Source organism: Panthera pardus, unplaced genomic scaffold (assembly GCF_024362965.1).
Source record: "Panthera pardus isolate Hobbes unplaced genomic scaffold, ASM2436296v1 HiC_scaffold_25, whole genome shotgun sequence".
Taxonomy (NCBI): Eukaryota; Metazoa; Chordata; class Mammalia; order Carnivora; family Felidae; genus Panthera; species Panthera pardus.
This window is the reverse complement of record NW_026526821.1, coordinates 42764877-42791449: the sequence shown is the minus strand read 5'-3', so window position 1 is coordinate 42791449 and position 26573 is coordinate 42764877. Positions and strand designations below refer to the sequence as shown.

The window sequence follows — 26573 nt, the reverse complement described above, 5'->3', positions numbered from 1 at the left end:
ATAAGAAACACTCAACTAGACCAGAGTCTATGGTTACAAGAAACAAGAAGAACGTGTTCAACAAATAAACTGTGACTCTGTGTCCAAGCTTTCAGAGGAAAAAAAGCAGAAAGTATTGCCTGGATTCCATGAGGTGGCTTGGCAAGCCACAATTTCATTTGTTTTTCTGGAGGACAAACTTTCCCAAGATGGTTGCAGTATCATCCTGGCCAGGAAACCGTTTCATATGCCTTTGGTTTTCTACTTTATTTAGTCCAGCCTCCTTTTGGCTAATATAATGAAAATGCTTCACCAACCATAAAAATTAATGAGGGTGAAGGAGGAAATATTTTCCCCTCAGGAAAAAAAAAAAAGGAAAATAAATATTTTCTTTCCTGAGTAAAACTCCCTCTATCTCTGTGCATACACAAAGCTAGTCATTCTGCATAGATGTTAACAACCCAGACTATCAACTTGTTTCAAAGAAAATTCAGAAATTATGAGCCTTGGAGTGCCTGGGTGGCTCAGTCAGTTGAGCGTCCGACTTGGGCTCAGGTCATGATCTCACGGTTCTTGGGTTCGAGCCCCGCGACAGGCTCTGTGCTGACAGCTCAGAGCCTGGAGCCTGCTTCGAATTCTGTGTCTCCCTCTCTGTTCCTCCCCTACTCACATGTGTCTCTCTTTCTCTCAAAAATAAGTAAAAGATTTAAAAAATTAAATAAATAAATAAATTATGAGCCTTAAATATGGCTCCTCCTGAGTAGGTTTTATTTCTCACAAAACGAAGTCAGCATTACCTTCCCATCAGCTGGTTTTATCTTCTAAAGAAAATGTGAATAGTAATATCCATACCCAATGAAAAGGCTAGCGTCACAACTTATCAAACCTAGTACTGAGTAGCTTGAATCTACCTTTTGCGAGCAGGTTTATCCTGTATAACTGTTGTAGGTTTGTTAACAGAGCAGCATTACTTGTAATGTTCTTTTTTTTAAATTTTTTAAATTTTTTTAACATTTATTTATTATTGAGAGACAGACAGATCATGAGCATGGGAGGGGCAGAGACAGGAGGAGACACAGAATCTGAAGCAGGCTCCAAGCTCTGAGCTGTCAGCACAGAGTCCAACGCAGGGCTCAAACTCACAAACTGCAAGATCATGACCTGAGCCGAAGTCGGACACTTAACCAACTGAGCCACCCAGGTGCCCCATTTTTCTTTTTAAGTTTATTTATTTATTTGAGAGAGCAGGGAAGAGGCAGAGGAAGGAGGAGAGAGAAAATCTTAAGCAGGCTCCGTGCCCAGCTCAGAGCCCCACTTGGGGCCCCATCTCACAACCATGAGAACATGACCTGAACTGAAACCAAAGTCAGATGCTTAACCAACCAACCAAGCCACCCAGGCACCCCTACTTGTAATGTTCTTTAGAATCGGCTATCCCAACACACACACACACACACACACACACACACACACACACACACACACACTTTATAGAAGACTGGAGTCACAATAAATACATGGTGAGGAGGATTAATAAATAAAATGAGAAAAGACTTAGGCCATAATTCCATGCTTCAAATAGAGCAGCCAAAGAGATTGGGTCCCAAGCCAGGGCCCTGGGAGGAGGAAGAACCAAATATGAAAAGGTGTTTTTAGTAAATCTGCCAGGCCATGCTGATAACTCTCCTAAAACCAGTCACAGGCATTCATACCTCCCTTGGGGAAGAGGAGACCATACTGGGATAGCCGTGGACACCCAGAGCCAAGACCCTAGAGCACATTGCAGAGGACATTGGACGGCAGAGAAACCGCTGAAGGCCATTCCATAGGCTCTTGTAGAAACCACCATGAGGTAGGAGAGTAACAAGGTGGCCGGCGTGATCTGGAACCCGAGTGCAATGGGAAGGGGTATGCAACAAGACACTGCATCCGACTGCCCTTTGCCCCAGCCGCTGAGAAACTTATCTCAAGTTTCTCCAGAGAGAGAAACTGCGAGAGCCAGATTAATCAGGGAGATGAACCACGGGGCCTGGTGTCAATACTGAGGAAACGGGACTTCCCCTCTGGAAAGCCATGGCCCTATGTATTTTTCCTCCCTTTGCTTCTCTGCTCATCTTATATTAATAAGCCTTGCAACCTAATGGGAAGGGAGCTTTCCCCACTGGAGAGGCCGTGGCAGGAGTGTCTCTGCAGGTAGTCAAGGTGATGCTGGCAACCACAGAGGCAGCAGTTGTGGGGAGGGCTCGGCAAGATCACCTTGCTTGCTGCACCGAGAGAGAGGGAGCCCCCTGGGCCCTGAGCCAGGACAGAGATGGGCCCTGGGTCATTCTGGTGGTTGAGCCAAAGAGCAGTAGAAATAATTACAGAATGGAAATTGCTTTGTTGCATTTTTTTCCTAGTTATTAAAAAAAATGCAAGTTTGTTAGGAAAAAAAAACAACCCTGAAAAGAGAAAGAAAATAAGGGTTCCAAGGTCATCGGCCCAACACCTTTTTGTCCAATAATTAAAAAGAATTAAAAGGGCGCCTGGGTGGCTCAGTTGGTTAAGTGTCCTACTTCGACTCAGGTCATGATCTCACGGTTTGTGGGTTTGAGCCTCACGTCGGGCTCTGTGCCAACAGCTCAGAGCCGGGAGTCTGCTTCAGATTCTGTGTCTCTCTCTCTCTCTCTCAAAAATAAACATTAAAAAAACTTCTAAAAAAAGAATTAAAAATTTTAATTATACAAATTGTCTAAGAATACCTTCTCCTTATTTTTTTTAAAAAAGAAAAAGGCCTTGGGGCGCCTGGGTGGCGCAGTCGGTTAAGCGTCCGACTTCAGCCAGGTCACGATCTCGCGGTCCGTGAGTTCGAGCCCCGCGTCAGGCTCTGGGCTGATGGCTCGGAGCCTGGAGCCTGTTTCCGATTCTGTGTCTCCCTCTCTCTCTGCCCCTCCCCCATTCATGCTCTGTCTCTCTCTGTCCCAAAAATAAATAAAAAAACGTTGAAAAAATAAAAAAAAAGAAAAAAAAAAAAAAAAGAAAAAGGCCACATAGAAAACTTCACCTTCACTGCCCTGCATTTCTTGGCCCCTCACCAAAATTAAGCCCTGTCATTGGTGTGGAATGTGTCCTCCAGAGTTTGTGTTGTACATCCATACTCCATACCACACATTTGCACATATGCACATACACCATTGAGGGACCAACACAGACATAGTTTTCGTATTCCTGTGATTTAAAAAAAAATGTTAATAGTACTCTTCATCATCAGCTTGCTTCCCTATGCTTGGAAGGCAACCAAATGGCTTGCTTTATCACTTCTCTCAGGTCTGTGCTCAGATGTCACCTCCTCAGTGAGGCTTTCCCTGATTACCCTGCCTAAAATTACCACACACCTCTAACCTTCCAGTTCCTTTCTCTGCTTTATGTTTCTCCATAACATTCATCATCAAACCTCGCACATTTTTTACTTGTTTTTCTCATCTACTTTCTATTCCTCCCCCCCCCCCCCCATTTAAATATAAGGTCCACGAGAACAGGGATTTTAAACCATTTTTTTTCACTTCTGTATTCCTAGTGCCTAGAAGAGTGTTAACACATAGTGAGTTGTGAATAAGTATTTGTTGAATAAGTAAATGAGTTAAGTTCCAAATAGTTGGTAGGAAAACATGGCAGGTGTAGACACCATGCCTACAGGGCAGCGGCCATATTGTGAGCACAGACACCAAGCCACGCACTGAGGACAGCAGAGCGAAGAGTGGTCCAACATACCAGCCCTGAACTGCCTACCTCTAGACTCTGTGCCTGAAGATAAAAAGCAGATCTTATTTGGTTAAACTATTGTTGGCTACCTGCTGTGTGCACCCGCATGCAATCCTAGCTGATACCAGTCAATACATCTCAGAAAAGTTGAGATGTTTTCTGAGGGTAGAAAGAGAAGAGGGCTGGGGACAGAACCCGCAGGAACTCCAGTAGTTCAAAGATGTGAAGCTCAAGAGGATCCCTTCAAGAGGCTAAGAAACAGAAAACCCAGAAGCAAGTGGAATAACGGGCGTAAGAAAGGGTGCTTCAAGGGGCGCCTGGGTGGCTCAGTCGGTTGAGCGTCTGACTTCGGCTCAGGTCATCTTCTCATGGCTCATGAGTTTGAGCCCCACATCGGGCTTTGTGCTGACAGCTCAGAGCCTGGAGCCTGCTTCTGATTCTGTGTCTTCCTCTCTCGCTAACCCACTCGCGTTCTGTCTCTGTCTCTCTCAAAAATAAATAAACATTAAAAAAAAAAAAAAAGAAAGAAAGGGTGCTTCAAGAAGGGGAATGTAGTCAGCAGACTCAAATATTGATGAGCAGTCCTGGAGGGGAAATGGCATGTTGGACTGTGAACTTGGGGGCGGACGTTGAGAGAGTGTCTTTCTGAGGACTCCTATTTTCCCCATGAAGTAGCAGACATAACCATGTGTGGTGGCTAATTTTATGTGTCAAGTTGATTAGGCTTTGGTGCTTGATGGCTTGGTCAAATTTTAGTGAAGACATGGATGTGAAGATATTTTGTAGATGTGATCAACGTAATCAGTAGACATGGACTTGAAAGGGCGGGCCTACGCCGGCTGACTCCATCTTGTTCTGTGTCCTTCACCTTGACCACACCTCCTCCCCTTGAGTAACCCCCCCCCCCCACCTGCCTAACAGGACTCGGACCCTTCCCCAGCCAATCGGCTGAGGCCATAGCCATTACCTCACCAACTGCCCCTAGGCCCCAATAAAACCTTTGTCCTTTTGAAACTCGCTCTCTCTCCCCGGTATCTCACCGCTGTGTCGGTGCAGGTAGGGGATTGGGCTCGAGCTAGCTCGAATAAAGGCTCTTTTGCTTTTGCATCGGACTCGGCTCCCTGGTGGTCTTTGGGGATCACGAATTCTGGGCATAACAATATATGGTTCTTTTTCCTTTCATTTGAAAATGTCACAAATGGCTGATTTCTGAAACAGGTAAACTTCTCAGCTGATCTTGTCCTTCACTTTTCTGCTGGCTTTTTGTCTTTTTGTTCTTGATTTGTAATTTTCATTACCTAGTACTTTGTCTTTTGTCTAATACGCAAACCATCCCCCTGTGTTTATTTTAGCTTTTAACATTGTTTAGGGTTTGTTGTTCTTTATTTATTTATTTTTATTATTATTTTTTTTTTGTAACACAAAGCAGTTTACGTTTTAGATAGGCAAATCTTCCAATCTTTTCCTCTGAGGCAGTCATTTGTCTTTAGAAACGTTGGCCTCAGGGCGCCTGGGTGGCTCAGTCGGTTAAGCGTCCGACTTCGGCTCAGGTTGGCTCAGGTCATGATCTCACGGTCTGTGAGTTTGAGCCCAATGTCGGGCTCTGTGCTCATAACTCAGAGCCCAGAGCCTGTTTCAGATTCTGTGTCTCCCTCTCTCTGACCCTCCCCCCTTCAAACTCTGTCTTTCTCTGTCTCACAAACAAACATTAAAAAAAATCTTAAAAAAAAAAAAAAGAAACATTGGCCTCATATACAGGCTTTCTGCTTTCACATGAAGATGACACAAACAATCATTATCCAACAGATACATTGTGCAGTTTAGGAATGGAGTTTATGGTGTTCATTACCGTTTTAGTGTTTTGAACCTCTGGATGCATGGGAAAGTCTTAATATATTATTTTTCCTAAAAACGCAAATAGTTTCGTTTACTGAAAAAGTCAGTTATTGGAACTGCTAAGAGTTTGGTGACTTTTGAAAAAAGAGGGATGTTTTCCTTTTCCATGAAGGCTTGGGTCTTCCACAGAACTGTGAAAAATACTGGATACCTCCCTAGCTTCGGGTGATGGATATTGAGGAAGAGTAAGCCGTTCAAAGCAGAATTAGGGTTGAAACTCCATCTATTATACTCAACATTGTGTTGATTTAATGGGCACTTACATACAAATGTTTTTAAGTTACATGATTTATTTCTTAATACCTCCATTAAAACCAGCATAGAATGAACACAGTTTTTTGTTTTGCTCTGTTGTATTATTGTCACTTAAGGGTTGACCCATTAAAACAAATATATAAACTTCAGAGGTGTCTCGGTGGCTCAGTCAGTTGAGCGTCAGATTTTAGCTCAGGTCATGATCTCGCCGTTCGTGAGTTCGAGCCCCATGTCAGGCTCTGTGCTTAACAGCTCAGAGCCTGGAGCCTGCTTTGGATTCTGTGTCTCCCTCTTTCTCTGCCCCTCCCCTGATCACGCTCTGTCTCACTCCCCCCCCCCAAAATAAATAAAGATTAAAACAAAACAAAACAAAACATTCCAACTCTTGATTTCAGCTCCGGTCATGATCCTAAGCTCATGAGATCAAGCCCTGCGTTGGGCTCTGTGCTGACAGCATAGAGCTTGCTTGGGATTCTCTCTCTCCTCTCTCTCTTTGCCCCTTCTCTTGCTCGTTCTTTCTCTCTCTCAAAAGAAATAAACATTAAAAAATAAATAAAGGAACTCCAGCCCATTTAATGATCTGAAAACAGTGATGCAGGGCTCTAGTAGCTGCTGCCAGTTCCCCTCCTGTGTCCCCTTCCACTCTCTCACGCTGAAGGCTGCAAACTTTGAACTGCCTGCCATTTTCTGTCCCGTGTCCTACAGGGTGAATGCCTTTGGGAGCAGTTCCCAACCAAAGATGGACAGGGAGCTGTGAATAAGTACCCAGCTTCCTCCCTCCTTGGGTGGGATAGTTCTGTGGGGTGTCCTGTTCTGTCTCCTAGAGGTCCCAGATACAGTGAGCTCCTGCTGCCCACAGAGGTAGTGGTGATGACACCCCCGTGACTGGCCACCTTCCCTTCCTGCCTTATGTCCCCCATTCATCTACTGCTGTGACATGATCATCTCCCAAATACACCACTTGTGCTCAGAGGCTGTTTCTGGGGGATTCCAAACTAAGACAAATGCTTAAAGCCCATCAGCCTATATGCAAAAAAAAAATAATCGCTAATGTCTATTAAGCACTTACTATGTGCCACCCATCATTCTGAACACATTATGTAGCCCTCACAACATCTTTTGGAAACTACTATCACCCCCAGTTTCTAGATGGGGCATGTGAGGCTTAGAGAAATTAAGTCTCTTTTCTGAGACCATGTAGCTAAAGGGTCACAAAGAATTATTAAAGTTTATTTATTTATTTTTGAAAGAGAGAGAGAGCGCAAGTAAGGGAGAGGCAGAGAGAGAGAATCCCAAGCAGGCTCTGCACTCTTAGTGCAGAGCGCGACATGCGGCTCAAACTTAAGAAACCCTGAGATCACGACCCGAGCCAAAATCAGGAGTCAGACGCTTAACCAACTAAACCACTCAGGCACACCATGGGTTGCAGAGAATTTAAACCTAGACCATTGAACTCAAGTGTCCATGATTTTAGTCCATACATCCTATGGCACAGTATATCAGTTTACTTCAAATAACTTCACTGGTACATTATTTAATAGGCCTTGGGAGGGCATTTTGCTGATAGTTGAGCTGACTGATTTTTTTTGCAGTCCCCAGCAATCATAACGTTGCCTAACTTGGATCATCTACACTCATCCAACTGAAGTTCGAGTCACTGCAAGAAGCTTCTATTTTCTTCCAACCACGTCAAGTTTTCTCCTGGCTCTTCTAACACGTGAGTCTGTTTTTGCTGCTAACTGCAGTTCCTGCTGTTTTTGTCAAACCTAGCTGCCCGGCTTACAATTTATTGTATGATAAAGGTCACCATTTAATGCCCTAATAATCAGCTGAGCGGATCCAGGATTTTAGCTGGATGTGATGTTGTGCAAGGCACGTTCATTATTGGTTTGAAAGGCAGCATTTCACGGGCTCTGGATGACCGTTATTTGAACTGAAAAATTCTTCCAGCCGCTGACCTTATCAAGTTTTTTTCTTTGTTACACGGCAAAATATTATGCTCTCCTTCTGGTCCCACTGTCGGTCTTCAGAAAGAGTAAAACAAAGGTTTTGTGGTTCCTAGAAAATGTTATAAAATTGTTTCCCAAGTTAGGTCATTGCAGTTGCAAAATTCTTGTTTTGGTCAAACACTTGGCCAAAAACAACAGAGGCAGTGGTCAGTCATTATTTCAGGAAAAAGAAATCTTGGGCTTTGCTAAGGATTGCTACCTTCCTTTCCACTGGAACAGAGACCAAGTCCTCCAGCTGGGCCTAAACTAGTCTTGAGATCAATCTCTTTCTCTCCTTGCAGAGATACATTTTAATTTACTGGCTGATTTCCCTAGGTTTTGAAATGGCCCCATAAAATTTTGGAAGGCATTTTAACTTTATAAGGCAATTATATGAAATTAATTGTCAGAAACTTCTTGAGCCAACTCGAAATCAAAACAAACCATTTTCTCAGGCTGTAGACTCTAATTCTGCTCTATTTTTTTTAACTGAGTATTTGAATTTAGGGGACTATTTTCAATAATGTACTTGGGAAGGCTGGTTCTCTTCTTTGAGTTTGCAGGGATTGAAGAAAGAACAAATTTCTACCCATCAATTTCAGCTCCTGTGTTATAGCAAATACTCGGTGCCCAGGAAGAGACAAGCAACAAGCGCTAGGGAATCAGAAAAGACTTTTTATTTGTCACCGGTGCCAGCCCAGCGGAGTCAACTCCAAAGGCTGAGCATCTGGCTTGGGTTATACTGATCTTTTATACATATGTGCTTCCAGGTTGGGCGGGACTAGTATACTCAAGCTTCAGATTCCTGGCTTCTGGCTGATGCAAGAGGAAAGCAAGATTGCAGAAGCCAAAAGCATGCAAGGGGACTATCCAGCCTTGGATATCTGGCTGGCCCTTTTTATTTGCATTTACCAGCTTTCCTTCTCAATTGGAGAGATGGATCAGTATTATTTCATAGTTAACATGATTCCAGTGAATGTTGAACAGCTGAGTTTCAAGGGAAGAAATGTCTTTATAGTGTTTGTCAACTCCTGTGGTGTGAAAACTCCCACTATTGCTGATTTCAAGCTATCAGTGAGGTGTTAACCAGCAACCCAAATTCCTGGAAATACAATAGTTGGGTCTTATGAGCTCCTGAGAGGCAGCTCCAGAATAATACTGCAAGTGACTCGGCCAAATAGTGCCCCAAATGCAGGCTTGGGGACACTGGTGTGTTGTCCCTGCGATGTCCTGGAATTGGCCTTAGAGGTCACTAGGATATCACATAGCAAATCGTGACAAAGTGGCATTTTCAGATCCAGTGTGTGTGTTACCCAAAAACCCAGGTTAGTTTGAAAAAATAATGTACCCCGGAGAGCTGGACCCTAAATGTCCCGTTTAATTCTCATCCTTGCAGATTCTAAGTCCTACGATTAGAGTCATTGAGGATAATCCAGAAGGCATTTTAGACACAGGGGCCACTCACAGCTCTGTGGCTTGTTTAAACTGCTATGTTCAGCACAGGCTGACCACAGAACAGAACAAGCAGCTGGAATCCAGCTTGGATGCCACCCTTTGTAATGGACTACGTTTCAGGTTTACATCTGAAAAGCCACAGAGGCTGAGGATGCCTGGGGAATGTCTTCATTATCTATCACTTGAGGGCATCTCTTCTTTTTATTCATCTTCTTAAAATAGAAAGCTCTTTTTCAAGGAAGTTTTTTTTTTTTCTTTTATTGTGTCTAGTCATTCTGCTGACTGGTGCACTGTTTTCTTTCTTAACGAATGGATTTTTGTCCTGTCCCTCTATATTCCAACGATGGGAGACAACAGAAATCTAGTCATCACAGTGGAGAGCAAAGCAAATTTCAATTGAGGGCTGCTTACAAAGTTTGACCACATCTTTTGAAACAGCCCAGTCAGCAAACATGGAGTAAGAGGACCAGGCCTCTGGTACAGCTATCGATGAGAGCCTCGAGCTTCGTCTTTGGCCAAGCGATACTCAGCTTCCCCATCTGAAAGTTTCAAGATGAAACTTCCCAACACTCAAAAACTTTGTCTTGATTTCAAGTTTCTTTCTAAGTTTCATTTGTTGTTTAATTCATTTTAGCGGATACCTACAGTGTTTCAGAAGCTTTACTGGTTGATGAATGAGATTTTGCATCCGCCAGGGTTCTTCTGTATCTGGCAGGAAATAAACGGTATAAACAAAGAGCTTAACTGAAGAGAATTTAATGAAGAGACAACCTCCAGAGCTGTGAGCAGGGTTAAGGGAATCATCAAAGCGTGATAAAGGGCCCAGAACTAGCAACAGCAGGAAGCATGAGATGCCATGAAGGGGTGATTTTGCTTAGAGGGGAGAGGGAAACAAGAAGGAAGTCTCTGTGATCTCCTGCCAGCGACCCCCATTTGCGAAACCCTACAGGAAGACCGAGGGCACGGAGTCAGGTGAAGCAATCTAGGAGGGCTAACCTTCTAGGGTTTCCAGCAGCCTGGGGAAGGATGGAAGATGGATCCCTGGACCAATCCTCTGGTAGAGAGTGGGCACTGTAGAATGAACAGCATTGACATCTGCCTTGCCTTTAAAGAGCTCTAGGCTAGTTAGAACAATCGCGTGAGCAGGTCTGCCTGGGTAGTGGAGAGGTGGAGCCTTAGCCAGGAGCCTTAGAGAGGCATCTTGGCTAAGCCTGTGGTGGGCTCAGGTGTGTGGAACTGAAGACCTCTCAACAGTCTACTTCATAAATTAATTTACATGAGCTGATGGGTGGGTGTGGGGCGTTGTTCAAGGGAGTAAGGAAGATATTGGTTTCCAAAACCAAGGGGCAAAGACAAATGAAGAAAAGGATGGTATCTGCTGGGTGAGAAGAAAAGTCAGAAGACAAAAATATTAGATAAATGAAGGGGTAGGAGTTAGTAAGTATCAACCATGAGCTGGTGGTAGAGAGTGGAGTATAGGGTAATTCACATCATTACAGTCCTTTTGCAAATGAACTAACAAGGAAGATGGTTGGAATAGGTAGTTCTTTGAATTTTGGTCAGGCTCATATGCCCACCGAACAATGGCGCTCCTACTCAAACAGGCTGTCGTTACAAATTTCACTGGAAAACTTCACATGGAGTTTAAGTCCAAGAATTGAAGGTTAGAGCTTAAAATGTACAGTCTTAGCATCCCTTACTATACTTTCAAACTGTGTGCAGAGTCTGAAAATAGTGGGTAAAGTAGCTTGGAATATCATCCCTCCCAATTTCAGGTTAAAGCTATAAAGTTGGGTGAACTTGAGAAGATAAGAACATCTTCTCTTATGAAATAGTTAAATCAGTTCCTCTTGATATCCATGGGAAAGTATGGATGGCCCTATAAAAATGATATACCAGATGTATGCTTCAATCTGTGAATGTATATTTCTATCAGAAATGCCTTCGTGGATATGTATGCCTAATTCCTTCGTATCCATTTCCTAAGTAGTACAAACCAGGGGCTCGCACATCCTCCTTTTAGGGCAAAATGGGCATGCCGGTTGGCCAGCTGTGACTCCATGATACATCAAACCACTTGACAATCTATTCCCAGAAGAAAAGGAGCTGTGGTTCAGATGTAGGCTGACCCAGCTTAAGAGTGGTGGTGGGTCTGTTTAATGATATCTTAAAGAGAAGTACAGAGCAGAAATATGAATAGCGTGGCTAGCTTTAAATCCACAAGAAATTATAACTGTGAAAGAGCCTTCTCCAAACTTGGTCCTGAGGATGGCGCCTGCTGGGACAATGACTCATTTCTGCATCCCTGAGGTCATGGGTATGGTCACTTTTCATGTATGACCAGAATGATGATGAATGAGCAGGTGTAGCAATGTCTAAGAGACATTCCGAGGTAGTGCCCCATTGTCTGGTGTTCAGGGAAGGTAAGTCCACATATATTTCAAAAGCCCTTCGTTATTAGTGGTGTTAAACTCCCACCATAATCATCAGTGAAACCCTGGCTGCTGAGACCATGATACCATCTCATAAATCAAAGGAGCAAGGAGCATTTTTGTATTTTCTTGCGGTTACTAAGAAATATCTATTCTCAGCACAATTTTCCCAGAGGTGTTTGGGATTTGGGGAGGGGAGTGATTTTTCTTTTGTTATAATTTCAAATTTATAGAAACGTTGCATATGCCCTTTACCCAAACCTACAAATTATTTACATTTTTCTCCATTTGCTTTTTTATTCTCTGTATTTATTTTTATACGTGTGTATTGTATATGCATGTATATTACTTATTTTCTGACCAAATGAGGGTAAATTGGACACTGTGACTCATTATTCTTTAAACTAGCATGTATTTCCTAAGAACAAGGTCATTTTCTCACATGCCATAGTACAATTACCAAAAGCAGCCATTTTAAAAAAAAAATTTTTTTTAACGTTATTTATTTTTGAGACGGGGAGAGACAGAGCATGAACAGGGGAGGGTCAGAGAGAGGGAGACACAGAATCTGAAACAGGCTCCATGCTCTGAGCTGCCAGCACAGAGCCTGAAGCAGGGCTCGAACTCACGGACCGCGAGATCATGACCCGAGCCGAAGTCGGCTGCTTAACCGACTGAGTCACCCAGGCACCCCAAAAGCAGCCATTTTAACACCTTTAATAATATTATTATTATTTGAATGTTTATTTATTTTTGAGAGAGAAAGAGAGCACGAGCAGGGGAGGGGCAGAGAGAGAGACAGGGAGACACAGAATCTGAAGCAGGCTCTGGCTCTGTGCTGACCAGAGCCCAGTGTGGGGCTCGAACCCACCAACGATGGTGAGATCATGACCTGAGCCGAAATTGGACGCTTAATGGACTGAGCTACCCAGGTGCCCCAACACTTGTAATATTATTATCTAATTTGTATTCCTTATCCAAATTTCACTGATCATCACAATAATAATCCTTTATAGCTTTTTTTTCTTAGTCTAAAATCCTATTCAGTATCATGCGTTGCATTTAGTTGTCATGCCTTGTCCTGGTGCCCATCAGTCGAAAAGCCCAAGGAACATATCTGTCATCCAACAAATTTGGGTTTGTTGATTCTTACTTCAGTTTCTGTACCAGACCCTGAGAAAAGCTGGTTGGTGCTCAGTGCCCTCCTGCCTTTGATAGTGTTTGAATCTGCGGCTTTACTTTCCCGGAAGTCTTCGTGTGTGTGCAGCTGGAGATTGAGCCTTGCTTCTGATGTTTCCCCATCTGTTATTACTCTTCATGCGGACTTATCACTTACAGGGTAGCTAAGCATACTATAAAGGCTGGGGCCTGATGGGGAGGCCACCCTAAGAGAGCAGGGGCTGGGGAGCCAGGGGTCTGCCCTTTCCCTCGGGTTTGCTGGTCACCCTACTGGAAATGAACCTTTCCAGGATGGCTTGTCTTTGGGGTCGATCCAGTTTTGTGGAAAGGCTTCAGGCTGTTCATCTGCACATCCTTCTGTCCCCTTTGCAATCAGCAATCGCTCTCTGGGCGACCAGGAGGCAGGGTGTTCACTCTGAGGGTGGAGTGGCCCTCTTGTGGCAGACATTTATATATCCTGGGAAATGGATGGCCCATAAAAGAAGAGCAAGCAGAAGAATCAGAATGTTAGAGCAGTATATTGGTTTGCTTGGGCTGCCATAACAAAGAAGCACAGACTGGGTGGCCTCAACAGCAGAGATTCACTTTTTCTTTTTATAGCTGTGGAGTCTTGAAGTCTGAGACTGAGGTATCGGCAGAGTTGGTTTCTCCTTGGCTGCAGATGGCCACCTTCTCCCTGTATCCTCACATGGTCTTCTCTCTGTATGTATGTCTGTGTCCTCATCTACTCTTCTTATAAGGACACCAGTCACACTGGATTAGGGCCCACTCATATGACCTCATTTTACCTTAATTACCTCTTTAAAGGCCCTATCTCCAAATATGGTTTCATTCTGAGGCCCTGGGGGTTAGGACTAAAATGTGGTTTATTTATTTTTATTCTTTATTAATTTTTTTAATGTTTATTATTTATTTTGGGGGGGGGGGCAGGGATAGAGAGCGAGGGAGACACAGGATCCAAAGCAGTCTCCAGGCTCTGAGCTGTCAGCACAGAGTCCAACGTGGGGCTCAAAGCCATGAACCGTGAGATAGTGACCTGAGCCAAAGTCAGATGCTCAATTGACTGAGCCACCCCAGTGCCCCTAAAACGTGAATTTTAGAGGACACAATTTTGCCCCTAACAAGCAGAAAGGAGATCTTAGAGATTGTTTTGCTCAAATCCATCATTTTAGAAAACAGATTAACTGAATTGTTCAAGACCACACAACTAGAAAACAGCAGAGACTTGGCATTTACATGAATGTTCTATACTACTCTTTGTGTCTGGAAAAAGCCCACAGCAAATTCAGGATGTATGTAAACTGAAAGAGAAAGCTCAAAGTTGTAGAATATGAAGTTGACTAAAAGGCAAACATCTATGCCTATTTTACTCAGGCTTTTAAAATAGTTGTTCAGTTCTTTAATTAAGAATGCTAATTAAAATTTTTAAGAAGCACCATATATGCAATTAGCTTTAAATGACAATAAGATGTGATGAATATAAAACCTGGTATATGACACGAATATCCGATTATGTACATATATGTGTTCTTAGATGACTGTCATCACCATGCATCTGGTATTTTGTTTTTCTGCTCCCCTTCATGTTTGTTATAAACATTCTCACTTATATCATCATGTCTTCCACATGCTTATAATGGTTATAGACCATTTTCTCCTGTTGTTACTACACAGTTGGCTAAACCATCTTCCTCTCTGTCCTTCTCTCTCTCTCTTTGCTGTTACGCACATTTATATGGCTATAAGGTAAAGGAAATGATGTTTATTAAATGCCTACACTGCAAAATGCTTAACATAGAAGAGGATCGGGATTTCCACAAACGGTTTTGAAAGTAATTTCCAACTTTCTTTGAGAAATTGCGATTATACAACACCCATATATCCTTTACCAAGACTGACCTATTGTCACTATTGTGCCTCATCTCCTTTCTCTCTCTTTCTCCATACATTTTTATGTTTATGTCTATGTTTATATTTACACATGTCATGCTTTTAGAACTTATTTTATTTTATTTTATTTTATTTTATTTTGTTTTTCAGCATTTTTTCAGAGTAAGTTGCATACATCATGTGTTTCACCCCTAGATGGCTAAGAATATATTTTCTAAGAATAAAGATATCATTTTACTTAACTGTGCTATAGTCAGAAACTTCAGTGAATTCAACATTGACACAATTCTTTTACCTAATTGAGTGTCCATAGTCTAATTTTGTCAAGGGATCTAGCGATGACCTTTATAGCACTTTCTTCTCTTCCAAACGTAGGATGGGGTCTAGGAACAGTATTGCATGTAGATGCTGTGATTCCTTAGTTTCCTTTCATCTGGAACATTTCTCTAGTCTCTCTTTTTCTTTTCTGGTATTTACATTTTGGAAGAATATCATCCCCTTCTATTTTTATTAATAGAATGTTTCTTATTTTGGGTTTGCGTGGATGTTTCCTTATGATTAGATTCAGGCTAGACATTCAGGTCACGTGGGCCAGAATAAGAGAGGCAGCATTCCCAGACAAACTAAGAAACTCTTGAGAATAAAAGAGGGTGCTATCTATACTTGTGCCGAGATAGATGCGTAAACGTGGATCATCTCAGGTAAACTGAGATGTATGACGAGCCTCTTCATGTAAGTGATTATTCCCATTGCCCGGTGTCCATACTGGAACCTGATTGGCTAGGTCACTTGCTAAGGTGGTGGGGTCAAAAGCTAACCTCAGCTACTTTGGCTGCCTGTGGCAGACCAGAAATGCCCTGTGATCAGCCCTTGGGCCCTGGGAGTGGTGGGTAAATCTCCAGCTCTTTCACCCTTGGGTGGGGTGGCTCTGAGGTGCCTGTACCGAGCTATCTCCCAGAGTTTCCAGTGCGACTGACCCCCATTGCCTGCCGCAGCGTGGTGACTGGCTTGTTATCACAAACCGTGTTTGGCCTTCCTTGTCTCCCTCCTGCCTCCCTGCAGGCCCTTCCTGGGATTACCTTCCAGATAAACTACTTGCACTTTAACTCTTGTTTCAGGGTTTGCTTCGGGGGAGCCCAAACTAAAATGACCAGGAGAGGGGGATTAGCTGTCGATTAGTGCTCATTGTCATACTTTATGGCCAGTTAAAAAACAGGATTCAAGAACAAGTCACAAAGTCACAAACCAGCCAGAGGTCCCACAGAAGAAGCTAACTACACCAGCTTAGTTTCTTTCCTCCTGTGAGAGGAAAACCCAACTAATTATAGTAACATTCCGATAGGAAATATTTACACTTTTACACTCTGCATCAACAGAGCAGAGCAGGATATCATGATAATACCATTGCCCCGGTACAGGACAGGGCAAAGTATACAAATCTAGGGAATCTATCCTTTTAGGGAAAAATACTAATTTTCAAAAACAAAAATCTAGGTGAGAAAGAGAGATTTAAAAATCCTATGCTGTCACAAGTAAAACTTCATTATAAAATGGGTCTTAGTCTGATGATCAACAGCTTGGGTTACGTTGGACCGTACAAACGTGTTTCGTGTTCAAACCAAAAGCCAGTCAGTCCATATTCCAAATTCAGTATCTGGTGATTTTTTTTTCTCCGAAGTCACTCAGTTTCCCCAGAGAATTTTCTCCTGCCCCAGGGAAATACATGCCAGGTGACTAGCATCCTAGAAGAGAAGCGAAGCGGTAAATGGAGAGATGGAGATTGTACAGCTCATCTTTCGTGATGCATCCACTGTCTTAATTCCTTTGTTCCAGTATGGTCTTATCCTGTCCTTAGCTGTGTTTCAACTAGGTGACTTTCAACTCAAGACCTCTCCCGTTCAGTTTCACTCAGCTTTGCCAGGCTGCGCAGGAATGGGGTAGGTGATCTGAAATTCTAACTGCTTCTTGGGCCCTGGGCTAACCCTATGGCTTTTCAGCTCTACCCTTCACCCCCACCTTCTGTCGTATCTGGTACATCCAGTTACTTTTTTTTTTTAAATTTTTTTAATGTTTATTTATTTTTGAGAGAGAGAGAGAGATAGAGTGTGAGTGGGGGGAGGGACAGAGAGAGAGAGGGAGACACAGGATCTGAAGCAGAATCCAAGCTCTGAGCTGTCTGCACAAGAGCCTGACGTGGGGCTGGAACTCACCAGCTGTGAGATCATGACCTGAGCTGAAGTTGAATGCTTAACCAACTGAGTCATCCAAGCGCCCCTGGTACATCCAATTCATAAGCTTTTCTGAGACTCCTCTAGGTGAACCATCTTGTTTTCCTTTCCCAGTGCCCTCTGCCCATGTAGGTGTCAGCTTGCTTCACTCCATTAAGTCAGTTGCCACTAATCTCTCTGTTCAGCCCTCTGAAAATTTGTTGGTATATCTTGTCCACTGTGATCTTTTCTTCCTTATTTTCGTGGAGTTTTCATCTAAAAATAAATTCTTTGCTGCCATTTTTGGTAGGGCTTGGGAGAAGTTGTGGAGATGATGCCCGCATTCAAGCCACCGCAGCTGATGGGAAGCCCAGCCCTTCCTTCGAACTTTCTTTTTTTGGGACCCTTCTTGCCAAGCTCTCCTCAGTTCAGGCTCACCACGCCCAGGAAGCACATGGCTCCCTTTACTGCACCTTACTCCAGTTGTTCTCACACCTTGTTTATGCTGTTCTGCCTGAAATTCTAACTTCTCTTTAACTTTCTGCTTTAGGTACAACCACATTTTGGGAAGATCTCTATTTTAGAACTTATTCCAGATTTCCTTGTGTCTTGAATTAGTTGAGTAGGAATTTGTCTCCCTGCACCTTGAGGGTAGGGAGGGACTTGACCTTGTTCAATATTTCTCTCCCCGAGACACGCTTTATGAGTAAATATTTTCTAAGTGTTTATTCCACTGTATTAAATTGAAATAATATTTTTTCCCTTTGTTATGTTTCTGGGATATCTATTTTTTCTTTCAAATGGGATAACTGTGTGTGGTTGATGGAGTTTCTGGTCCCAGTTCTTCACTGCAGTGTGACAGTTACACACCCGCACCCTTGCCATGGCCCTGGGGGTGGGTGGTGCCTCTTCCCTGCCTCTCGACTTTGGCTGTGGCCACCTGGTTTGCTTTGATGAAAGGGGTGTTAATGGACAGGATGCAAACAAAGGCTTGGAAAGAGATTGTGTGGCTGGGCTTCTTTTCATCCTCTTGTCATCACTAGTTCTAGGAGGAAGAGAGACATTTGGAGCACAGCTCCCCTAGCAGATTGAAAGATCTGCAGCTCGAAGGAGAGCTATCCAGCTGACCTGCCGATCTGGGAGTGCGGCGCTAAATATTTCTTCTTGTGTGCCACTTAGTTTTGGGGTCAGTTTGTTCTGTAGCAATATTTAACTAATACCTGATGTCAGAAGGAACAAGTGCTTTTATATCCTTTCTTTGTTCTGTGCTGGTTTTGCTCTCTAGGAAGCCGGAAACCAATTTACCATGCCATCAGCATGATACATGTGTATCTACCAAAAATACTCATGTGGCTCTCCTTGATTTGATCATAATATCTATTTTTAAATGCCTTAAGAAAAGAAAATAGAACAATAACCGCACCACCACCACAACTCTGGACCTTATCTTAGAGTCACTCTCAACTGAATTCATTCCATTATCTTACAGTCTTTTTGGAGAAATAATAAAACCCATTAAAGATCTGTGTCCTTTTCTCGAACTTTGGTAACTATAACTTTAATTTGTAATATAATTATGTAATTATGTGCAATCCATATAGTTGTTAATTATATGGCACTGCTAAGCTGAATCCTTTTTTAAGGAAAACAACCTTTTTGATAATGATTTTTAAATCAGAGACTTGGGGCACCTGGGAGGCTGGCTCAGTTTCGGTTAAATGCTCAGCTCTTGATTTTGGCTCAGGTCATGATCTCACTTTTTTTGAGTTCAAGCCCGGCATCTGGCTTTGTGCTGTTAGGGTAGAGCCTGAATGGGATTGTCTCCCTCGCCCTCTTCCCTCCCCTGCTTGCTCTCTATCTCGCTCTCTCTCAAAGTAAATAAAAATAAACTTAAAAAAAAAATAAATTGGAGGGCACCTGGGTGGCTCAGTGGGTTAGGCGACTGACTTCTGCTAAAGTCATGATCTCACCATTCCTAAGTTTGAGTCCTCCAGCCCTACTTCCGGTGAACACGAGCCCCCATTTGGTTAAAAAAACACACAAGCCCCACTTCAGGGGAGCCCTGCTTCTCTCTCTCTCCCTCTCTCTTTCTGCCCCTCACTCACTGTGCCCCCCCCTCAAAAAATAAAAAAGTAAATTGGAGACATAACAAAATAGTCATATGTTGGATCATTCTCATCAAATGCTATTAGTTTCCTTCAACACCCACAATTTACTTTTAAATTTGTTAAAGCCCAGCTTTGTTGTTTCCACAATACAAATTAAAATTAAACATAGTGGCAAAAAATTCTTTTATATTCTCGAATTGAGAGTTGGCCAATTTACTAAATCTTTTAGGCTGTGAGGGTTTTTTTCTTTAGTGTAAAGAATCAGTTATGCCAATATCCTGATGGAACTCGACTTGCTTCTTGCTTCTACTCCGGAAAGGATGGCGGAATCCACAGGAGCAAGGGTAACATTATAATGATAACCGTGCATTTGCTTCTTAAGTTGTTGTACGAAGAATGTTTTCCTAACGCAGATGCATAGGTATTAGTAAAACTTACTTGCCGCACACATCACAATTTTATGAGATGGCCATTTATTTTGCATCCGTGGTTAAGAACCCCTAACGTAAGGAGGGTTCCTAAATGTGATGTTGTAATTATGCAAAAGAATTGCTGAAGTGATCGGGAAAAAAAATGGCATTGTTGAAAAGGCCTGTAATTGAGAGCTTGACCGAAAAAGAGGAGACAAAGCGAGGGTCCCTGGGCTTTTGAGCTAGTCCAAGTTTAACAAGCTCCCTTGGGCTTCCTTCACAATTCCCAGAGGAAGCAGTCCTGCCTCTCTTGTCCTCCTGACCCCCCATTCAATCATAAAGCGACAGGCTTTAACAATCCCAGAACAAAAACCTCATTGCCCAATTTAACCTTCCAACCCCCAGAGCTGCATGGTCCGCTAATCCGGCGCACAAAAGCAGGCCTGCTGCTCTTTTATTCTTCTGGGGGCTGGGCGCCGTGTTGAGCTCGACAGCTGATCGGCTCTGGAACGTCCCAGCAGCGTGCCTGGGCCCCCCCCGATGTTTATTTAGCGGCCCGCCGCCCCGGCGCACGGCCTCCCCGAGCCGGTTCGCGCGCGCTCGCCCGCACCGGAGTCATGTACCGGCGCAGCTACGTCTTCCAGACCCGCAAGGAGCAGTACGAGCGCGCCGAGGAGGCGCCGCGCGCCGCCGAGCCCGATAGCCTGGCGGAGGGCCGGACGGCGGCGCCCAGCCTGGCCGCGCTGCAGGGGCTCGGCGAGCGCGTGGCCGCTCACGTCCAGCGGGCCCGCGCGCTCGAGCAGCGCCACGCTGTCCTCCGGCGGCAGCTGGACGCCTTCCAGCGCCTGGGCGAGCTGGCCGGCCCCGAGGACGCCCTCGCCCGCCACGTCGAGGGCAACCTCCAGCGCGCCCGGGACCTGGCGGCCGAGCGCACGCGGCTGGAGCGCCAGGGTGCGGAGGCGCAGCGCGTGCTAGACGAGTTCCGCTGCAAGTAAGCGGCGGGCCCGGAAGGAGGGGGGGTGGGGTGAGCGGAGGCAGGGTAGGGGCGGTCGCCTGGCGACCCAGGACTTCCACCCCGCAGAGGGCGCGCGCACCACCGCGCCTCTCACCCACCTAGGACCCGCTTCCATTCCGATGGCACTTCACGGTTTGCACGAAACGGCATCATTTGCTTGTAATGTGCTTTAAAATGTAGCTATAATTTACATGCAGTAAAACGCACAGGTTTCGGGGCGCTTGGCAGGCTCAGTCGGTAGAGCCAGCGACTCTTGATCTGGGGGTTGTAAATTTGAGCCCCACGTTGGGCGTAGAGATTACTTAAAAATAAAATCTTTAAAAAATGCACAGGTTTTAAGTGCATAGTTCAATGAGTTTTGATGATGTATGTACCCATGTAACTACAGAAACAAGCAGGGAACTTTGACCACCCCAGAAAGTTCCCTCCTGTCCTTTCCCGGTCAGTCTGTACCTCTCCCCCACAAAAAAGCGGGAGGCGCCCAGTGTTCTGATTTCTGTCACCGTAGATTAATTTTGCGTGTTCTGGAATTTCACAAAAATGGAATCTTACAGATTCGTGCTTGTATGTCTGGCTCCTTTTGTTTTTGAGATATATTCATGTTATTTGATCCTCACAGCCGTATCCTGTAATACATGGTACTGCACCTGTTTTGCAGATGAGGAGACTGAGGCTTAGACAATGTCAAGATTTAGGGCAAGGTCACTCACCTAGTGAGTCCCAGCAGCGGCACGGAATTCAGGGCCTCGGCGTGCTGAGTCTAATCATCTTTACCGCATCATAGTTGATACCCGGAAATTATTTCAATGTGTGTCCTCTAGAATCTTGCTACTCAAATTGTGATCTGTGGATGAGCAGCATTGCCATCATCTGGGAGCTGGTTAGAAGTGGAGTTAAGCTTGAAGCTTCAGGAGCCCTGGTCTAGGGCATGTCCCCCTTTCCCACAGAATGAATAAGATGATAAGATCGCCTGAAGAATTGGGGCATGCGGACCTGGGTGGCTTAGTGGGTTTAGCCTGACTCTTGATTTCGGCTTAGGTCACGATGTGAGTTCCAGCCCCACATGGGGCCCTGCGCTGACTGCACAGAGTCTGCTTGGGATTCTCTGTCTCCCTCTCTCTCTGCCCCTCCCCCACTTGTGTTCTCTCTCTCTCTCTCTCTCTCTCTCTCAAAATAAATAAAACTTAAAAAAAAAAAAAAGAATTGGGGCACCTGGGTGGCTCAGTCAGTTGAGTGACCTACTTCGGTTCAGATCATGATCTCAACAGTTCATGAATTCAAGCCCCACATTGGGCTCGCTGCTGTCAGTAGAGATCCTGCTTCAGATCCTCTGTCCCTCTTTCTCTGCCCCTCCCGCGCTTGCATGCTGTCAAAAATAAATAAATAAATGACATTTAAAAAAAAGATCACCTAAAGAACTATTAAAAAGAAAAAAGGATACTCAGCAATTTGTCCCCATCCTCCAAGGCTATAAATACAGGAACCTGTATTTACTCTGCAGGGACCGCTTCAAGGAATTTATTTATTTATTTATTTATTTATTTATTTATTTAATTTTTAAAAATTTACATCCAAGTTAGTTAGCATATAGTGCAACAATGATTTCAGGAGTAGATTCCTTAGTGCCGTTTACCCATTTAGCCCATCCCCACTCCCACAACCCCTCCAGTAACCCTCAGTTTGTTCTCCATATTTATGAGTCTCTTCTGTTTTGTCCCCCTCGCTGCTTTTATATTATTTTTGTTTCCCTTCCCTTGTGTTCATCTGTTTTGTCTCTTAAAGTCCTCATATGAGTGAAGTCATATGATTTTTGTCTTTCTGTGACTAATTTCATGTAGCATAATACCCTCCAGTTCCATCCACATAGTTGCAAATGGCAAGATTTCATTCTTTTTCAGTGCCGAGTAATACTCCATTGTATATATATACCACATCTTCTTTATCCATTCATCGATCGATGGACATTTGGGCTCTTTCCATACTTTGGCTATTGTTGATAGTGCTGCTATAAACATGGGGGTGCATGTGTCCCTTCGAAACAGCACAGCTGTATCCCGTGGATAAATGCCTAGTAGTGCAATCGCTGGGTCGTAGGGTAGTTCTAATTTTAGTTTTTTGAGGAACCTCCATACTGTTTTCCAGAGTGGCTGCACCAGCTTGCATTCCCAAGGAATTTATTTTTTGATGATCCGGCCGGTGTAAAATACATGCCAACGTGGCGGTGTGATCTGCATTAGCAAAAGCCTGGAATGAACCTAAATGCCTATTCATAGGAGATCAGATTGTGCTTCATATATGCAATGAGATGCTACCCAATTGTAAAACAAGAGAATAGCATGTTACTATCCTTTACTTTTAAAAAAAAGGGGGAGAAGAGTAGAATTTTTTGCTTGCATTAGGAAAAAGGGGACACAGACACATGCAAAACCCCAATGGAACTGATTACCTGTGGAGGATAGGGGAGTAGGAGCTGGGCAATGGGAGAGATAGGAAGGGAGACTTTTAATGGAACAGCTTTTTAGGTAATTAAAAAAAATTGTCTATTTTGTGTAAGAGATTTATCTATTTTAAAATTACATAAATTAATTTAAATATACAGATGTCCAGGCCCCACCCTGGACCTCAGATGGGGCCCAGGAATTTTAAGTTTTATGAGCTCCACTGATGAACAGCCAGGTTTGGGGGCCCCTGGTCTAGGGTAGTCAGAGCGTCTTGTCCAAACGTGCTCTATGTTTGAGTTCCACGTTCTTTAAAAGAATTTTTTTTTTAATATTTATTTTTGAGAGAGAGATAGAACACAAGTGGGGGAGGGGCAGAGAGCTTGGGAGACACAGAATCCAAAGCAGGCTCCAGGCTCTGAGCTGTCAGCACAGAGCCCAATGCCAGGCTGGAACTCACCAACTGTGAGATCATGACCTGAGCCGAAGTCAGACGCTTAACTGACTGAGCCACCCAGGTGCCCCTGAGTTCCACATGCTTAATCTGAATCTTGGGCAGGTTATTCAACAGTGTGTACTGAACATACTAATCAGTCAGACTCATTGATTTCATTCCTATCAGCCCTGTTTCTGGGTATGATCCCTAAAAACAGATTTGGAGCCAGAAGAAAGGATCTGGAAATCCACCTGTTACAGCCCTTCATGGGAAAACTGTGGGTGGCAGGACTTGAACTCGGGTTTTCGCACCTTATGCTTTCTAGAACACAGGGTCTTGAAGAGAAGTCATTCTTGGATTCCTGGGGAGTGAGGTCCAGAGATAGGACTCATTCAAATGAAGCTCATGTTTTCTAAAGCAAAGGGAAATGTACACTGGTTCAGACACCCAGGGCAGCTCCACAGGCCAACAGGAAACCCTGGATCCCCAAATGGTCTTTGCTTAGTTATTAGGCCCCAGTCTACTGAGATTTGGCTGGGTGCACAGGACTCCTTTGAGCCCTCATTGAAGGAACAGCCATGTTGAATTTTCCTGATTTTTTGGTGATTTTACTTGGTTCTGAGTTGTATGTTTGTCGTGGAGCTGTCCCTTCAGACTCTGTGATTTATTTAATAATTTCCATTCATTTATTCCCTCCCATTGCCCCCTTGCAGATACTTTAATATTCCAACTAAAGTCTTGGGATTTGAAAATTGTAATAAAAATCATACCCATACCCCTGCATGCAGGGGTATATACACACCAAATTTAGTTTTACATCCCAGAGGTGACTTATTGGTTAGCCAAAGCCAGGTGAAAATAATGCAGCCTTGGTAGGCATATTCTCTTCTAGGATAGTTGAATAATTTCAAAATCAGGTTTTCAGAACATCAAATGAAGACTAAATAAAACAGAATGAAATAAAAACAAGTAAAACTACCAAAATACATTAATGAATACCGTCAATTATCTAAATTGCTAAAAACCAAAAGTAATTATGTAAAACAATCAGGTAATTGAAGCCAATGCGTTTTTTCACTTTATGAATTCATTTGTATATTCGCTTATGTGGATATATATATGAATATATCATGATTTCTTTTTTAAACTTTTAAAAAATTTTTATTTATTTATTTTGAGAAAGAGAGAGAGAGAGAGAGAGAGAGAGCAAGCAGGAGGAGGAGAGAGAGAATCCCAAATAGGCTCTGCACCGTGAGTGCGGAGCCTCAAACTCACGAACTGTGAAATTATGACCTGAACTGAAACCAAGAGTCAGACGCTTAACCGACTGCACCACCCAGGTGCCCCATATCATTTCTTATTATGAAGTCTTTATAATGAAATCACTTGCCTTTAATATCTAGACTTGTCTTTACAGCATGAAAATTACCCACGATAACACATTATTGCATTATTTATCAAACATGTTTTTAAGCTACAGAAATTCTTGGATGTTTCTAGCAGGAAAGAGCGATGAGAAAATTTGGATTTTTGTTAACAGTTTTTTTTTTTTTTTTAATTTTTTTTTTCAACGTTTTTTATTTATTTTTGGGACAGAGAGAGACAGAGCATGAACGGGGGAGGGGCAGAGAGAGAGGGAGACACAGAATCGGAAACAGGCTCCAGGCCCCGAGCCATCAGCCCAGAGCCTGACGCGGGGCTCGAACTCACGGACCGCGAGATCGTGACCTGGCTGAAGTCGGACGCTTAACCGACTGCGCCACCCAGGCGCCCCTGTTAACAGTTTTATTCGCGAAGCTAACTAGCCATTAAAACAGAATTTCTGGCTCTATTAGAGCCACACACAAAAGACACTGCTAACTGTGACATCCTGGCGGGAAATGTAAGACTTGTACAAATATGTTTTGCTTGCTGGTTATAGCTGAGCTTCTTAGGTGGCTTTAGAACTGGGAGTGTGTGCAGTGCACATATTCCTGATTGTTCTTTCCCGAGGTTGGGACTCGCCCTACAACAGCATGGTTTTCTAGAGGCCTCTTTCGGTACTTGACTTGAGCCCAGGGCATGCGTGTGCAGGGGCCCTGAAACCTATGCTTTGTGGGTTGGGCTGAGTGCTAATTAGGATTCGCTTCAACCACAAATGGTGTAAACTCCAAAGTGACATTGGCTTATCCAGGATGGAAATTTGTTTCTGTCTTGTGGAAGGTCTGGCCTAGCAATTCAGCATGCCACTCTGCAGTATTTGAGGCTCAGAAGGCTCTGCCTGGCCTTCTGCAGGGTGGAGGAAAGGATGCAGAAGGGCACACCCACAGCATCTCTTATGGAAGATATTTGGAAGCTGCCACAGACTTATGCTTATATCCCATTGGTCAGGACTTAGTCACATGGCCACACCTAGCTGCAAGGAAGGCTGGGAAATGTAGTCTTCCCTCTAGGCAGCCTTGTGCCCCTACCCACATCAAGGGCTTTGACTCTTGGAAGAAGGCCATGATGGATACTAGGGGCAGCTTATAGGGAATGAGGGCGGAGTCATTTGGGAAGGAGCCTTCTCTTTTTCATAAGGGGATGAAAGTCCCCCTAGAGGGAAACTCTCAAAACACAATGATTTCTGTGGTCTCTCTGCCTCTTGATCTCTATCATTTTCTTCAAGTCCAGGGAAGAAGATGACTAGGAGGGAAAAATACACCTGTTCCTAGTATCTGTTGCTTTATCAGTTTTGTGTATGTTTAAATTTGGGAGGTTTCCCTGCTCTACCCAGGCAGCATGGTGTGGCTATCAGGGCATAGTTTTTGGTGTCAGATTCAAGTGTGAGTCCTGACCCCACCCCTCTTTTAGTTTGGGGTCTTCCAGAAGCCGAGCCTGATAAAGGGGTTTGAGGGCAAGTAGCTTATTTGGGAGGTGACCTCCAGGAGCACAGGTTGGGGAGTGAGGAAGTGAGGCGGGAAGGAAAGGCAGAAAACACTGAGTGCCCTCAGCAAGTTAACCTGGAGCGAACTTACCGGATGGAGAGACACTTCAGTTGTCCTAGCTGAGGGCAACGGGGCTGGCGTACTTATGTACCCACTCACCTTCTGTCAGAGGTCGAGGGCTGCCCCAGGGGCACTGACTCTGTGGCCTGTCCAGCCTGCCCTGCCCACTGGCCCAGAG

The 26573-nt window shown here is 44.0% G+C and overlaps 1 protein-coding gene across 7 annotated transcripts in view; it reads left to right on the top strand.

Annotated features, from left to right (window-relative positions):
• BFSP1 (beaded filament structural protein 1) overlaps window positions 1-26573 on the top strand; it is a 71140-nt gene that overhangs the window by 9802 nt on the left and 34765 nt on the right. For 6 of the 7 annotated variants that reach the window (XM_019462487.2, XM_019462486.2, XM_019462489.2 and 3 more), the window contains 3 exons: window positions 7464-7588; window positions 16686-16752; window positions 19946-20531. In XM_019462487.2, the coding sequence (XP_019318032.2) occupies window positions 20158-20531 (374 nt within the window). In that variant the 5' untranslated portion in view covers window positions 7464-7588; window positions 16686-16752; window positions 19946-20157. The remainder of the gene's footprint in view (window positions 1-7463; window positions 7589-16685; window positions 16753-19945; window positions 20532-26573) is intronic. The other variant, XM_019462493.2, reaches the window with a different exon arrangement.